This window comes from Apus apus, chromosome 2, assembly GCF_020740795.1.
Source record: "Apus apus isolate bApuApu2 chromosome 2, bApuApu2.pri.cur, whole genome shotgun sequence".
NCBI classification, from domain to species: Eukaryota; Metazoa; Chordata; class Aves; order Apodiformes; family Apodidae; genus Apus; species Apus apus.
In genome coordinates, this window is record NC_067283.1 from 113,663,050 (window position 1) to 113,677,923 (window position 14,874).

At 41.5% G+C, this 14,874-nt stretch overlaps 1 protein-coding gene across 1 annotated transcript; it reads left to right on the top strand.

Annotated features, from left to right (window-relative positions):
- Nucleotides 1-747: 747 nt before the first annotated feature.
- MCM4 (minichromosome maintenance complex component 4) lies at nt 748-12,054 on the top strand. The gene is made up of 16 exons (XM_051611665.1): nt 748-980; nt 1,227-1,385; nt 2,469-2,632; nt 2,717-2,815; nt 2,965-3,060; nt 3,146-3,241; nt 3,690-3,828; nt 4,278-4,498; nt 4,997-5,117; nt 6,854-7,113; nt 7,890-8,255; nt 8,599-8,726; nt 10,020-10,227; nt 10,750-10,978; nt 11,091-11,224; nt 11,476-12,054. Exons 1-16 carry the CDS (start codon nt 911-913, stop codon nt 11,566-11,568), a joined length of 2,583 nt encoding a protein of 860 aa, XP_051467625.1. The 5' UTR covers nt 748-910; the 3' UTR covers nt 11,569-12,054.
- The last annotated feature ends 2,820 nt before the right edge of the window (nt 12,055-14,874 follow it).

Genomic DNA, 14,874 nt, shown 5'->3' on the forward strand with positions numbered 1-14,874 from the left:
CTGCGGAGCAGGCTGTAGCCGTGCAGGGCCGCGCTGGCGGCGTCGCCGGGCTGCAGGCAGCGGTGCAGCTGCAGCAGGCACTGCTGCAGCCCCGCCATCCCGCCCCAGGCCGGCCGGCAGCGGCGCGGGGTGCGGGCGGAAGCGGCGGGAAGGGCCCGGCCCCGGTCGGACCCAACAGGGGCAGCCGCGCGGGGGCGGCGGGAGGCACACGCCGGGGCATCAGGAATGGTGCGCTTGGAGGCAGGGAAAACGCGCGTAGCTTTCGGCCAGACCATTCCGAGCGGAGGGGGCAGCACGACGGTCTGACGGGCCGCGGCAGGGAAGAGGCTTTAGAGACATCTTTCCACGTACACGCACAGACAACGGTAGCTTCCCGCCCCCCTCCGCGGAGAATGGGCTGCTCCCGCCTCCCCGGCGGCCCCGCGAGCAGTTTTGCCGCGAAATTCGGCCGGCGCGGGCGGTCCCACTCCGGCCCGGGGGAGGATGAGCCCTTGCTGAGGGCAGCCCCCGCCTCGCAGCGGTACGAGCTCCTGCGGCGCTTTCCGTCCGTTCTGCCGCAGCTCGAGCGGGGCACCACCCTCACCTCAGGGGGCTCGGAGGGCTAACCTTCCCCCTCCTTTCCCGCTCCCGTTCCGCATCCCCCCCCCCGTCTGCCCAAGTTGGGCGCTCCCGGTGCCATCGCGTCCCGCCATTGGCCAGAAAGCCCGCGAGAGCGCGCGCAGGCGAGCGGCTTGGCGCGGAGCGGCGCGGGGCGGGTGGGAGCGCGGGCTGCTGCCCCTCTCCCCCGGGAGCTGCGCGCTCGGCCTGCCTCGGGAGAGGAGCGGGAGACCCGCCTGTTGCGGCCCGGGGCCCGGCCGGAGGCAGCCCGCCTGCTCCCCTCTCGCCGCCCGCCCCCGCCGGCAGCAGCGCCATGTCGTCGCCCGCCTCCACCCCTAGCCGACGCGGCGGCAAGCGTGGCCGGGGCAGCAACCCCTCGACTCGTAAGTGGGGAAGGGGCCGGGCGGCCGGGGCTGGAGCCGGAGCCAGCGGCACCCCGGCAGGGTGCAGGCCGGCCCCCGGGAGGAGTGGGCTTGTGCCGGCTGCGTGGCGGGCTGTCGCTCCGCTGCCCGGCAGCCGCCGAGCCGTCTGTCTGTCCCGGAGGCGTGCTCCGGGCTGCCGTGCCTGTGCCTCGGCCTTCCCCCGGCGCTGGCGCGACGATGTAAACGCGGATTGTTTGTGTCTTGCAGCACAAGATGCTCGGTCTCCTCCCTCGCAGAAGCGTCGGACCGACGACTCCACCTCCACCGGGGAGCTGCAGCCCATGCCCACCTCCCCGCCCGCCGACGCGCAGAGCCCCGGCGCCGCCGACGCGCTCTTCTCCAGCCCGCCGCAGTTCCGCCACTCCGGTAGGCCGGGCCCGGGCAGGCGCTGCCCCCCGCGGGGGCCGCCGCAGTGCGGCGAGCAGCCTTGGGAATTGGTTTCTGTCTCAAGTTTCTGAGTTGGGTTTAGCATGGCCGAGAGTACAGGAATGCCGTCGCTGTCAGGGATGTAGATCTGCTGTTGTTGCATCAAACTGTAGTGAGAATATACATCGGGGATTATAGAGCCATAGAATGATTTGGCTTGGAAGAGACCCTAAAGATAATCTAGTTCCAAGCCCCCTGTCATGGGTGGGGACACCTCCCACTAGACCATGTTGCTTAAAGCTCCATCCAGCCTGACCCTGGACACTTCCAGGAATGGGGCATCCACAACTTCCCTGGGCAACTTGTGCCAGTGTTTTCCCACCCTCAGGAAAGAATTTCTTCCTAATCCTAACCTAAATCTGCCCTCTTTCAGTTTGAAACCATGCTCTCTTGTCCTGTTGCCACATACCTTTGTGAAAAGCCCCTCCCCAGCTTTCCTGTAGCCCCTTCAGGCACTGGAAGGCTGCTATGAGGTCCCCCTGGAGCCTTCTTTTCTCCAGGCTGAACAACCCTAATTATATCTTACTCTTTTATGTATTTCTAGGAAAAATAAGATAAACCAATGAAATTATTGATGCAGAAGAAATTAGTTTGTTTGCCATAAAAGCCCTTTCTTGCTTTTATAAGTAGGTTGGGTTTTAATGGCAGCATCTGGTAATTGCCCTGTTGCTTGTTTTACTGCCCCAAAAATAATGAAAAAAAAATTTAATGTAAAATGCTACATTTTTACTTTTTATGCTTGAACACCAGTGTAGTTTTTAAATGCAGTACTGCTTTGAAGTTTTCTAGCAAAGCTTTACAAGAACTTTGGGTCTTTGGGAAAACATATTAATGCAAAGAGAAGTTCTAAGTAGACTCACAATTATCTTTATTTTTCCTGTTTTAACAAAACACTGAAATTGATTGATGCTACTCGTTTTATGGCACTAAAGAACGATGAGACAAATGCAGAGGCTGAATTCTCATTTGTTTTAAGTGTAAAATTCTTTATAATCATAATAAAACTCTTTTTTTTCTTGGTAGCTATTCCTCTTGACTTCGATATCAGTTCACCTCTGACTTACGGCACCCCCAGCTCCAGGGTGGAGGGTACTCCACGAAGTGGTGTACGAGGGACGCCGGTCAGGCAGAGGCCGGATCTCGGGTCTGTCCGTAAAACCAGACAAGTTGATTTACACTCAGATGGGGTAGGTAGATGTCTCAGACATCTGACAACTTCTTTTTAAACAGCCATACACATATTTGCATATGCCTGATTTGTTTCCACACAGCCAACTGAGGATCCGATTGCAACCGAGCAGTCTCTTGGACAAAAGCTTGTTATTTGGGGAACAGATGTTAATGTTGCCTCATGCAAAGAAAAATTCCAGGTAGGTTAACAACTTATTTTTCCCTTCTTGAAACCAAAAGCTAGTTTAATTTAAACAAATATTAGTTGAACCTAACACAAAGTAGGTGTCTGCACAACTCAGTTCTGTTCATCTTTCCCTTCTGTCTTCCTGTTACCTCTGACATCCAGAGATTTCTTCAGCGTTTTATTGATCCGCTGGCTAAGGAGGATGAAGACATTGGCTTGGACCTTAACGAGCCACGCTATATGCAACGACTTGAAGAGGTACTTGCAGCACAGTGAAATCTGACTTTTCTTTTTAAGTCTCGTGTGCCACTGAGCTAAAGATTTCTTTTCAAATACCTTGCAGATTAATATGGTTGGGGAACCATTCCTGAATGTAAATTGTGACCATCTAAGATCATTTGATGAAAATCTTTACAGGCAACTGATCTGCTATCCTCAGGTGAAGTAGTGTGCTTGTTTTCTGGTTTTTAAATGGCTCTTTTGTATTTCTGGCTTTGAATGTGTTTGTTTAAATGCAGTGTGTACTTTGTACGTTCAGTGTAATTTCTGTGGCTTCTTTATTTTACTTTGTATAAAATGTCTCGTTTCATATTAATTGAGTGTAGATAGTACAGCGGGTACCTCATGCAAGCAAAAATTGGCTGGTAAACTGCAGTGTCTGGAGTCTCGTATCTTCTTTTCTTTGCAATACTCAAATGAGTACACCTGATCTAAATAGCAGGTTTTCTGTTATGTAGGAAAATGCTTAGCCGGTATAACTTTTAGTCACTCCTGCTTGATCAGCAGCACGTAAAATGCTTTATGCAAAAATATTCTATTTTTTTAAAAATAATTTTAAAATTATTTTTAAACTTCTAAGCTTTACCATTTCTAACTATTTCATACAGGAAGTTATCCCAACATTTGACATGGCTGCCAATGAGATCTTTTTTGATCGTTACCCTGATTCAATATTAGAACATCAGATTCAAGTAAGGCCATATAATGCACTGAAGACTAGGAATATGAGAAGTCTAAACCCTGAAGGTAAACTTTTGATTACCATGTAAGGAAAGAATCTTTAGGATTGCTATAAATTTATTTAATATTAACATAGAATTACATGAAGACCATATAAAACTGTATTTGTGGTTCATCCAGACCCATGTCTTTCATTTGTGTAATTCTGTTTCAGAAGCAAATGCTTTAGAGCCAAAATGCAAAATAATCTACCCATAAAGGAAGTCTTTCCTGGTATCAGTTACTCAAATTCTTAGTTCTTCAAGTGTTAAGGATTCTGCCTTTTGTTTAAACATGCCTGTAAATTTGCATGTTTGTACTACACATTTATGATTCTTTTTGCTTTGTCTTAAACAAAATACTAGAACCTAACCAAATGTCTACCTCCGACCTAAAATTAACGGAACATGAAATTTTGAAGGTTATTTTAAATTATAAGAGTATGAAGTCATGATACGAGCCTCTACATTTTGCAGATATTGATCAACTTATCACCATCAGTGGTATGGTCATCAGAAGCTCCCAGTTAATTCCTGAGATGCAAGAAGCATTCTTTAAATGCCAGGTTTGCGCTTTCACCACCAGAGTAGAAATCGATCGTGGCAGGATTGCTGAACCATCAGTGTGCAAGAACTGCAACACAACACACAGTATGGCACTGATTCACAATCGATCCATGTTCTCTGACAAACAGATGGTATGTTGGCTTTAGGCAGTGGCTAAAATAAAATGGTTTCTAGTTTTTGCCCCCCTAATACCAACAGCATGCATGCATGTATCTTGCAACTGAATGTTCTGAAAAGGAAAGTGTTTTGAACATGGTTGAAAGAACTGAATGAAAGGGTAAGTCTACTTTGGAGAAGATGGACTTTCAGAGGATGAAATTGAGTATGTAAGTATCTCAACATTTCCCTGTGGAAGCCCCGTAATATATGCTATGTCCATTTCTGTCTGAATGGACTAGATGAGCCTTGTATTCTAGAGCATTTTAGCCATACCAGTAGCAACCAGCAGAATTCACGTTTTCATCCTACCGTTTTATTAGTAACCAGTTTTGCTGTTTGGGTGGGATCATTTCTTGAGCAATGTTCCCTATTTAAAATTATGCTGAAGACTGTGTTAACAGAAGATTCTGTTGTATGCTCTGTGGAGAAGCTTTGTGTTTTTGAAACTACAACTGAAATCTTTTTTCTAGATCAAACTGCAGGAATCTCCTGAAGATATGCCGGCTGGACAGACCCCACATACAGTTGCGCTGTTTGCTCACAATGACCTTGTTGATAAAGTTCAGCCAGGTGACAGAGTTAATGTCACAGGTAAAATTCTGTTTGAATATTTGCATCCTCCTTTTTCACTCAGCTGTCTATAAGGGGATCTGATGGGATGCAACTGCAATGGCTGAAGGAGCAAGGCCACACAGTTATCTTTGAAAAGTCATGATGACTGGCTAAGATGCTGGAAGAAAGTCAACGTCACTCCTAGGGCAAGGAGGAGACCTGGGTCAGTACAGCCCAGTCAACCTCATCTTGATCCCTGGGAAAGGAGATAAGAGCCAATAATCCTGGAAACCATTTCTAACCATATGAAGAACAAGAAGATGGTTAGGAGTAGTCAGCATGGATTTATGCTGGATAACAACCTTCTACAGTGAAATAGTGGAGCAGTGGATGTTGTTTACCTTGACTTTAGCAAGGCTGTCATCCACTATCTTACATAACATCCTTGTAGACAAGCTGATAGTGCCTGGGTTAGATAAGTTAACAGTGAGATGGGATCAAAGCATTATGATCAGTGGTACAAAGTCCAGCTGGAGGTTGGTCACCATGGGTGTACCACAGGAGTCAATAGTGGGACCAAACGCTGTTGAACTTAATCCCTGATGGCCTGAATGATGGGACATAGTGCACTGTCAGCAAACTTGCAGACGAAAGCAAAACTGGAAGGAAGCAGTGCTTGATAGATCAGATGACTGTTGCTAACAGCTTCCTGTGCTGCATTAGAAGGCTTGTTGCCAGCAGGTCAAGGGAGCGCTCCAGTGATCCTGGAGTGCTATGTCCAGTGCTGGGCTCTCCAGTACAAGGGACACGTGAACATACTGGAGTGAATTTGGCAAAGGCCCGTGATGGTAACTGGAGCCTCTGTCATAAATGGAAAGCGTGAAAGCTGGGACTGCTTAGCCTGGAGAAGAGGAGGCTCAGGAGGAATCTTATCAGTGTGTTTAGAAGTACCTGATTTGGTAGGGATGGCATGGTGGTGTCAAGCAGACAGCTGGACTCTTTCTCAGTGGTGCCCAGTAGCAGGCAGTGGGCACCAAACTGAAATACAGGAAATTCCAGTTGGACATAAGATAACTTTGTTTGTTCAGGTAGTCAAGCCCCAGCACAGGTTGCTTGGAGAGGCTGTGGAGTCTCCATGCTTAGAGATACTCAAAACCTGACTGGACACAGCCTTTAGTGACCTATTCTACTTGACTCTAGTGTGAACCCATGATTGGATTAGACAATCTTCAAAGCTGCCTTCCGACCCTGATGATTCAGTAATTCTGAGAATGTAGGTGAGGAAAAGGCAGTATCTTTAAGTAGTGTCTGCTGCCAGGAGAGTGGTAACATAGAATAAGTCTTGTGATACCACCACCACATGTTTATAAAAGGCTTAGTTTTGAAACAACTGCTGCACTGCTAGAGATGCATTAGAAATGTATTATTAAACTTCTTAAAAAAAGGGAAATACTGACTTCAGGCATCAGAGCAGGACTTTTAAAAGCATCAAGTCTTGCTGGTTTTTGTTTGTTTTTTTCAAAAAATTTTAAGCATTTTCTTGTTTGGAACACTTGTGATAGGAATGTTAAACACATGTACCTGCAAAAATTGGGATCTAGATGACTTAAATATGTTCCATTAACTTCTACATTACTTTACCAGGAAATAATCTGATTAAAGTATTCAGGCTTTTAAAAAATAGCTTTACTTTTTAAGGGAACATGTAAACCCTTCAGGTTTTGAAATTACCGTGTTTCTTCATATCTAATGCTGTGATTAAAAATTGCTTTTAGGTATCTACAGGGCAGTCCCAATTCGAGTTAATCCAAGAGTCAGCAATGTAAAATCTGTCTATAAGACCCACATTGATGTCATACACTATCGCAAGACGGATGCAAAACGCCTGCATGGTGTTGATGAGGAAACAGAGCAAAAAATGTTTACAGAGGAGCGTGTGGCAATTCTAAAAGAGCTTTCTAAAAAAGCAGACATATATGAAAGACTTGCTTCAGCACTTGCCCCAAGTATCTATGAGCATGAAGATATCAAAAAGGTGAACAATTCTGTATTTCTCTTGTAAGACATATTTATATGCAAGAGCATTTTTAATTATTGGTTATAAAAATTCCATGAGGCTTCAAAATTCAGAAAACTATCTTGAGTAGTCTTAAAATGCCATGGGCTTTTCAGGATGTTACTTTTATTTCTTTATTAACGCTGCTTTCCTTAGGAAGTAAAAAGGAGGAAGTGTTAGTAAATTTTGATGAAATTGAAGACCTTAAACTTCAGCTTTATGGGCAAATAAAGAACTTTTACTTAAGTAATGTGAATGCAGTAAAGCGGTTCTCCTGCAGCATCTTGATAACAGCATTTTATTTGAATAGTCTTGACTAAAAAGCTGACAAATGTGGCACTTAGGTAGTGATAACAAAAGAGGTAGCAGTACTTTGGTCCTAGATTAAACAGAGCGTTAGGGAAAGCAGTAGTATATTCTGGTTTTCCTATTGTCAGCAGAATTTGTTATAAAAAGTTTTTTTTATATAAGCTCTAAGATAAATTTGGAACAAATTTAATTTGAAACTTTTAATTATAAGCTGAATTTGTAGGACTTAAACTTTTAACTATATGTTTGTAATTAACTGGAATTGAGGATGTCTGTAAAGAATGAAGCCCTTTTAAAGACTTGTAAGCAGTTTAAATGTTTTCTTCCATATCTGAGTTAATTTTAGGAGTGTTCAGTTCAGTAGATGTTTCAGTTAAACAGTTGGCTTTGCTCTGTTAACTACACAAGAAGTGAAGTTTTGATTTTTAAAAAGAATGTTTTTGTAGGGTATTCTGCTTCAGCTTTTTGGTGGATCAAGAAAGGATTTTACCCACACAGGAAGAGGCAATTTTCGTGCCGAGATCAACATTCTTCTCTGTGGTGATCCTGGCACTAGTAAATCTCAGCTGCTCCAGTATGTGTATAACCTGGTTCCTCGAGGGCAATATACGTCTGGCAAAGGCTCAAGTGCAGTTGGCCTTACTGCGTATGTGATGAAGGACCCGGAAACACGGCAACTGGTTCTTCAGACAGGTGCTCTGGTACTTAGTGACAATGGCATTTGCTGCATTGACGAGTTTGATAAAATGAATGAAAGCACAAGATCAGTACTACATGAAGTCATGGAACAACAGACTCTCTCCATAGCAAAGGTAAGCATCCCTGTGATTCCAGGTTCATTACACCAAGCGCGGTATGTTGCCAGGCAGCTGACACTTGAAAAGCTACCAGAAGAACAAAGGATTACACTTTCCTGGTGTCAGTGGGTCAGCTGTCAGTCATGCAGTAACTTGTTTACAAAAGTATATAGCTTTTGCAGCAAACTCTGGTAGTTGCAGATAGTTTTGTTCTTGCTTCACTCTAAAACGCTCTTGCACTGCAGGTTTTTTACTACAGAATCCACTTAATAACTGGTGATCTCTTGAAGTTGAGGGAGAAATAGTTTTGGTGGCACATAGTTGTGGGTGATTTCAGAAGTGTTTTTCATTTTGACAGGCTGGAATTATTTGCCAACTGAACGCTCGTACCTCTATCCTAGCAGCAGCTAACCCTATAGAATCACAGTGGAATCCAAAAAAGACAACTATTGAAAATATTCAGCTTCCTCATACGCTGTTGTCAAGGTACTGAACTTCTGCTTGCATGTCTCATTTTAATGGGATGTTATAGTTGTGAAAATTAAATATAGTATAATAGACTAATTGTATTCTTTGTAGCATAGTGGAAAAGTTTTATAGTGTTTACTTTAAATGCTATTTGTTCTTAGAGCTTCTATGTGAGTAGAGAACTGCCTCTTAGTATTTGTGTTGACCTTGAACAGAAGATGTCATGAGATGTCTGTGATGGCTTTATTTCTACGTTATTTTTTTCCTGTTGTTTCATAGTCTTCTCCTAGAAAAGAGTTGTTCTAGAACTTCTAGTATTAATAACTTCAACAAAACTCAGGATGTTTTTCCTAGTTTCATAAAACTTCTAGTGTTGAAACACTGGTGATCACAGAACTTGAAGTAGAGGTGGTAGAATATAAAGATCTGTGGTGTTCTGTCAAACTCAGCTGGGGAGATGACAGTGCTGGCCTTTTGGGTGATAATTGTTACAGCAACATTTAGTGTCTGTTGATAGAAAATGAACTTATGTGCTTATCTTGTGAGGAATTTCCACACTAACTGGAAATCTGATGTACACTGATGGTATACTGGATATTCTGGGAACACTTATTGCTTATATTTCAGTTAAGAACTGTCAAGTTTAGCCACTGCCTTAGTACAGGTGTATGGAATGAAACTAGGCTTGAGCAGTATCTCAGTTCCACCATTTTTTGGTTTGAGCTTATGAAAATACACAATCAGCTGGCTAAAAATATATTATTCATGTCTGTCTGGAGTTGAGAGTAGTTGAATTATAATTTTGTAATATAAAAAAATTCTTCATGATTAACGGCAAATGTTTATTTAGACATATATTTATTTTCTTATGGTCTTTATATGCATAAAATAACTGTATAGGTATGTTCCGTTTGCTATTGCCTTTCAGGGCAGTTTCTTAAGGGCAAGTTTGTTCTGTGTATGTGGTATGTATGTTTTTTTTTTTAATTTGTCAACTGTTTTGTGTCTGTGTGTGTGTTGTTTTGGGGTTTAAGAAAACAAAAACTCAGCCTTCAACATCCAATATGTATTTTGCAGAATCTATCTCACTTTCAAAGTTTCAGGTCTGTAGGATAAAAGCAAATCCACTGTGATGTACTTTGAGAATTCTAGAAATAACTTTTTTTTTTTTTTCAGTTTAATAGAGAAACTCCTACAGAGTAGGAATTAATGGTGAAATGACATCTACCTGTATTGTTAAGTCGAAACCTTTAAACTACTTGAAATGGCAAGAAAATATGTGTGCTAATACTGGATTCCTACCCCATTCAGATTTGACTTGATCTTTTTAATGTTGGATCCACGTGATGAAGCTTATGACAGACGTCTTGCTCGTCATTTGATTTCCCTGTACTACCGCAGTGAAGAAAAGATGGAGGAGGAGTACATGGATATGGCAGTACTGAGGGATTACATTGCATATGCTCGTTGTTATGTAAATCCCAGGTTAAGTGAAGAAGCAAGCCAAGCCCTTATTGAGGTAAAAGAGTTGTTGTGAAGAATACTCTGTCTTTCCAGACTTGTAATAATGGCAAAATCCTCTAGTATGTATGCTTTCTATTTGCATGCAGCTTTTCTAGAAGATACTTCAAAAAATCTCTGAAAATCACCAGCATTTAGAAGGAAAGAAGGATCAGTACAGAAGTCATTCTGCACTGTAATATTTAGCTTTCAGATGTGTTGGTTCGGTGCCATTGCATAAAAAGCAAAATTCTACGGTAACAAAATAGATGTGTCATTGCAGACAAAAGTACAATCATGTAAGACAAGTCCTGCGTTTTCAAAGTGATTAAAAACTTGGTTAATTATCATGGCTTAATCGCTTTATAATGGAAATTAATTCTATGTGATGTGGTTATTTTTTGTTGCAGAACAATTGTGAAAGTATATGAGCAGATACAGAATTGCTGGTATTCTGAAATAAGAAGTGGAGCATGAAGGGGACTCTGAAAACAATGAGAACAACCTTTACTGAAGTATTTAATGGCTCTCTGCTTTTCAGGCATATGTGGACATGAGGAAGATTGGTAGTGGCAGGGGAATGGTTTCTGCATATCCTCGACAACTTGAGTCTCTGATCCGACTGGCAGAGGCACATGCCAAAATCCGCTTTTCGGAGAAAGTTGAAACAATTGATGTAGAAGAAGCAAAACGCCTCCATCGGGAAGCACTGAAACAATCTGCTACTGATCCAAGGACTGGAATTGTGGACATATCCATTCTCACGACAGGTTTGTGTTTCCAGAGTGTTAAAGCTGGGATACTGTTGGGCTTTTGTAATTTTTAAATGAAACTTAACCTGTCACCATTAGTTAATTTCTAAAAGGTGTTTTCTTTAATAAGGCATGAGTGCAACAGCTCGTAAGCGGAAAGAGGAGTTGGCTCAAGCCCTCAGGAAGCTTATCCAGTCAAAGGGTAAAACACCAGCTTTGAAGTACCAACAGCTTTTTGATGATCTCCGAGCACAGTCTGATACAGTAAGTTTCCTGTTCCATTTTTACATTTTCAGTAGTTTTTAAAAGTATGGTGCTTTTCCTAATCAACATTCTTGTCCTCAAATCCCATTCCAGAAGGGAGACAAACTTTTTCAGCTGATGTGACCAGAAAGCCAATTCTACTACAGATAAACAAGCTGAATCATTGCTGTAGCTTATTTTTTTATGGCTTCTGAACTAAAGCAAAGCTTAAGCAAACTAAACAAACTAAAACCTATTTATTTTTCTTTAAGGCTGTAACAAAGGAAATGTTTGAAGAAGCGCTTCGTGCCTTGGCTGATGATGACTTCTTGACTGTGACTGGAAAGACTGTCAGACTGCTGTAAGGTGGCCTTTCCTTGTGAGCTGACTGTCACAGCTTTTACTTTGCCTTTCTTAAGATAGTGTCAGTCTGCAAGATCTTTGAGATTTGGGACTATCATTTGCTATGACAAGCATAGCCTCTCCTTGCAAGCCAACAGTCATGGCTTTACTTTACCTTGCAACAGTGCCAGTCAGCAGGATTTTCAACATTTAAGGCCATCATTTGCTACGACAAGAGTGGTGACAATTAAGTGGCACTTCTGTCAGCACAAGATATTACAGAGGACATAAAAAAATCCTCAACTGAATAATGATACTTACATTTTAGCTAAATGTAATTACTAGTATGTCAACTGCTGTGTGTTTTTATGAGGTTTTGTAGAACATGCTAACAGTGTTTTATGTATTCCAAATTGAATTGTAAAAATTAATCTTAAATGACTCCCTAGTAAATGCAATTTGACTGTTAAGTATTGCTGTAATCTGAAATAAAGTTATTTGATTTTAAAGGGTTCTTCAGCATGAATTTTGAGTGAAAATAAGTTTATTCTTTTCAATCTAGAATGCTGTTATTTTTTTGAAGTTCTTTGTGAAAGCATCAAAGGAGCTTTATTTTGTTTGACTTGAGCACACTTTGCTAGTATCCTCAATGTAAAAAAAAAAAATCAATACTGAATATTATAAGCATTACTAGATAAATTAAGATACTCACCTTTGGTGTCTTCTCATAAATCTCTCTTTGAAGAACCAGGTCCAGGAGTGCATGACTGGAGAATCTTCCTCATTCGAGGCAGGGTAGATGCCATCAGCCATTGCATTGAATCCTTAATTCACTTCGCTACAGACAGCACCAGGCTGGTCTCAACTACTCATTTAGCCCTTTTAAGCTGAAACAAGTACTCCTTTATTCTGTGTCACTGCTTCCAATAGAAGAGAAGCAAATTTCCCTTGTGTGAAAAGGTTGTACCTTAGAACCTGATGTTTCTTGCTACTGGTTCATTACAGAAGTAAGATACTGTTTACCAGTAGTTGAATTTCCAGAGACCTGCTTTTTAATACAAGGAACTCAGTCTATACCAGAGTTAAAATACAGTGTATGTGAGAAGGATCAGGTTAAGCCACAGCCATCTCTTTCCCCACTCCTGTTTATCAGTAAAGAAGTATTTGTTGCCTTACCTTGGCTTTTATGGACTAGAAGGATATATAGTTAATGTGCTTTTCTGTAGAGGAAGTTTAGGTTCCTAGACTCAATCCAGGAGTTTGACACTTCTCTTTAAAATAAGTCTGTAAAAAAAAAAATCTCACTTAAATATCAGAATCATAGATTCTCTAGTGATCTTGCAGGATCTTATTTTCCTCTTTACCACATTATTAGCTACATGTTTTGCTTAGAAAACAATCATTTCATGATCTCTTCCCTTCTCCACTGTAGCATGCCTTTATTTCACACTTACCATCTGCCTTTTATGTGTGACTTACACAGTTCTGAGCTTGTTGAAGGTATCATTTGGATGATTTTTCCATTTGCACTGCTTTGTCCTTGAAGTGCTGCCTCAGTTTGGAAACCTTTCTCTGTCCTCTTTTTTCACTCTCGCAGCTATAATAAGACTACTCTTCCTAACTACTTGGTCCCTCCTCTTGTCATACAAATCAGCACTAAATTTCTCAAATATATTTTTTGAGTTTAAGAAAGTTGACCTAGTGTTTTTTAAAAATAATAAATTCAAATAGTGATGTAGTTGGCTACACCAGTAAAAGTCCTCAGATTAAAACTGAGTATGGAAACTGTTACTGTAAAATAGAAATTGGGTTGTTCATCTACTTGGAAATTCTAAATGCATATTGAATTGTATAGCCACAAAATCAAGTGTTCTAGGAAATGGAAGAAAGTTTTGTGTATAAAATAGATTTCAGCTCCCTTTTGATTTAAGATGACTCTTAATCAACTCTCTTCTAGTTCTATTATTTTTTTAGTAAAAGGCTTATTAGGAATTACTCTGTTTAGTGCTTAGGGGTTTACTTGCAGAATAATCCCACTAGGTGGCTCTTAAAGCCTGTATGTAGTAGCTAATAGAGATTATTTGTTTCCTTTCTGTAATTTTTTTATTACTTTTTTTTTTTTTAACTAGGCAAGGACTGCAAGTGCCATTTTGTAATTAGGTAGATTAAATGGAAATGCTTGTAAACAGTCTTTTTGGCTAAAAAAATCTGAATAAAAGATCTTAACCATCTATATGCTCTTTTGAAATGTACACAAAGCAAAAGGAAGATTAAAGTAATTAAACTCAGAACTCCTTACTCTATGCAGTAGTCTCAAACTGTGTCATCACTTACCACTGTATTTACCTGATGCTGTTAGTAGTTATAATTAAGCTCATTTAAAAAACTTGAATAATTTAAAGACTGCAATATGAAACCAGGGGAAAGCACTCCTGCCAGAAACTTTGTTTCTGATGTTAAGAATACACAGAAGAAAGGCATTGAAGTCTTCCATACATTCTACAAAAGGCACAAAAAAGTATTTGTAATAAGCTACTTTGAGAGACCATAGCTGAAGTGGTCTATCTTCTCTAAAGAGAAGCTGCTGGTGGAGAAGAATGCTACTTTTCTGTTTTCCTAGCACAGAATACCCTAAGCAGTTACTCTGGGTGGGGGACCAGTACAAGACACCAAAAAGCGTCATTTGCTACCACTGTTCCTGGCTTCAAAGCTGGTACTTCATTTCTCTGTAAGCAAAGATTTGACTGGAAAGGGACTCAACCCCAGCCATCCCCTTCCCTTAGGTGCTTCCATAGGAACAGATGTTAGGAGTTAACAGAGAAATACCTGTCAAGATTATCCCATGCCCATTGTAACTGAGGTGATGTACACCTGAAGACTTTTGAGTTGGCCTCATCAAACTTCAGTCTTATTTTTGGCAGTCACTCAGGAATTGCAGTTTTATCTTCCTGTAAGGCCCTTACAGATCTTCCAGATTATCATGGGAAAAGAAGTAAGTGCACTGCAGACTGCATGTCAAAGAGCTGGTCAGGGAAGCAATTCTATCCCACTTTTGCCCTGTGTTTATCTAATTTCATAATTAGAACAGCTATGTAACTTGCTGTTTGGATACAGCAACATGGACCAAAGAAAGTAGGCATTTTGTACGTTTTTCTGATTTGGCAAGTCTAGATGTAGTCTTCTAAAAATAAATGCATCGTTTACTTGAAAAGTATGGCATTCATCATCTGTGTGATAAACTGACAGTCAATATCAAGGCTGTCATCCAATTCTAAGTTTGCATGGCCACCTTACAATAATGTTTATAGGCAGCTTGGCACGAGCCTTTA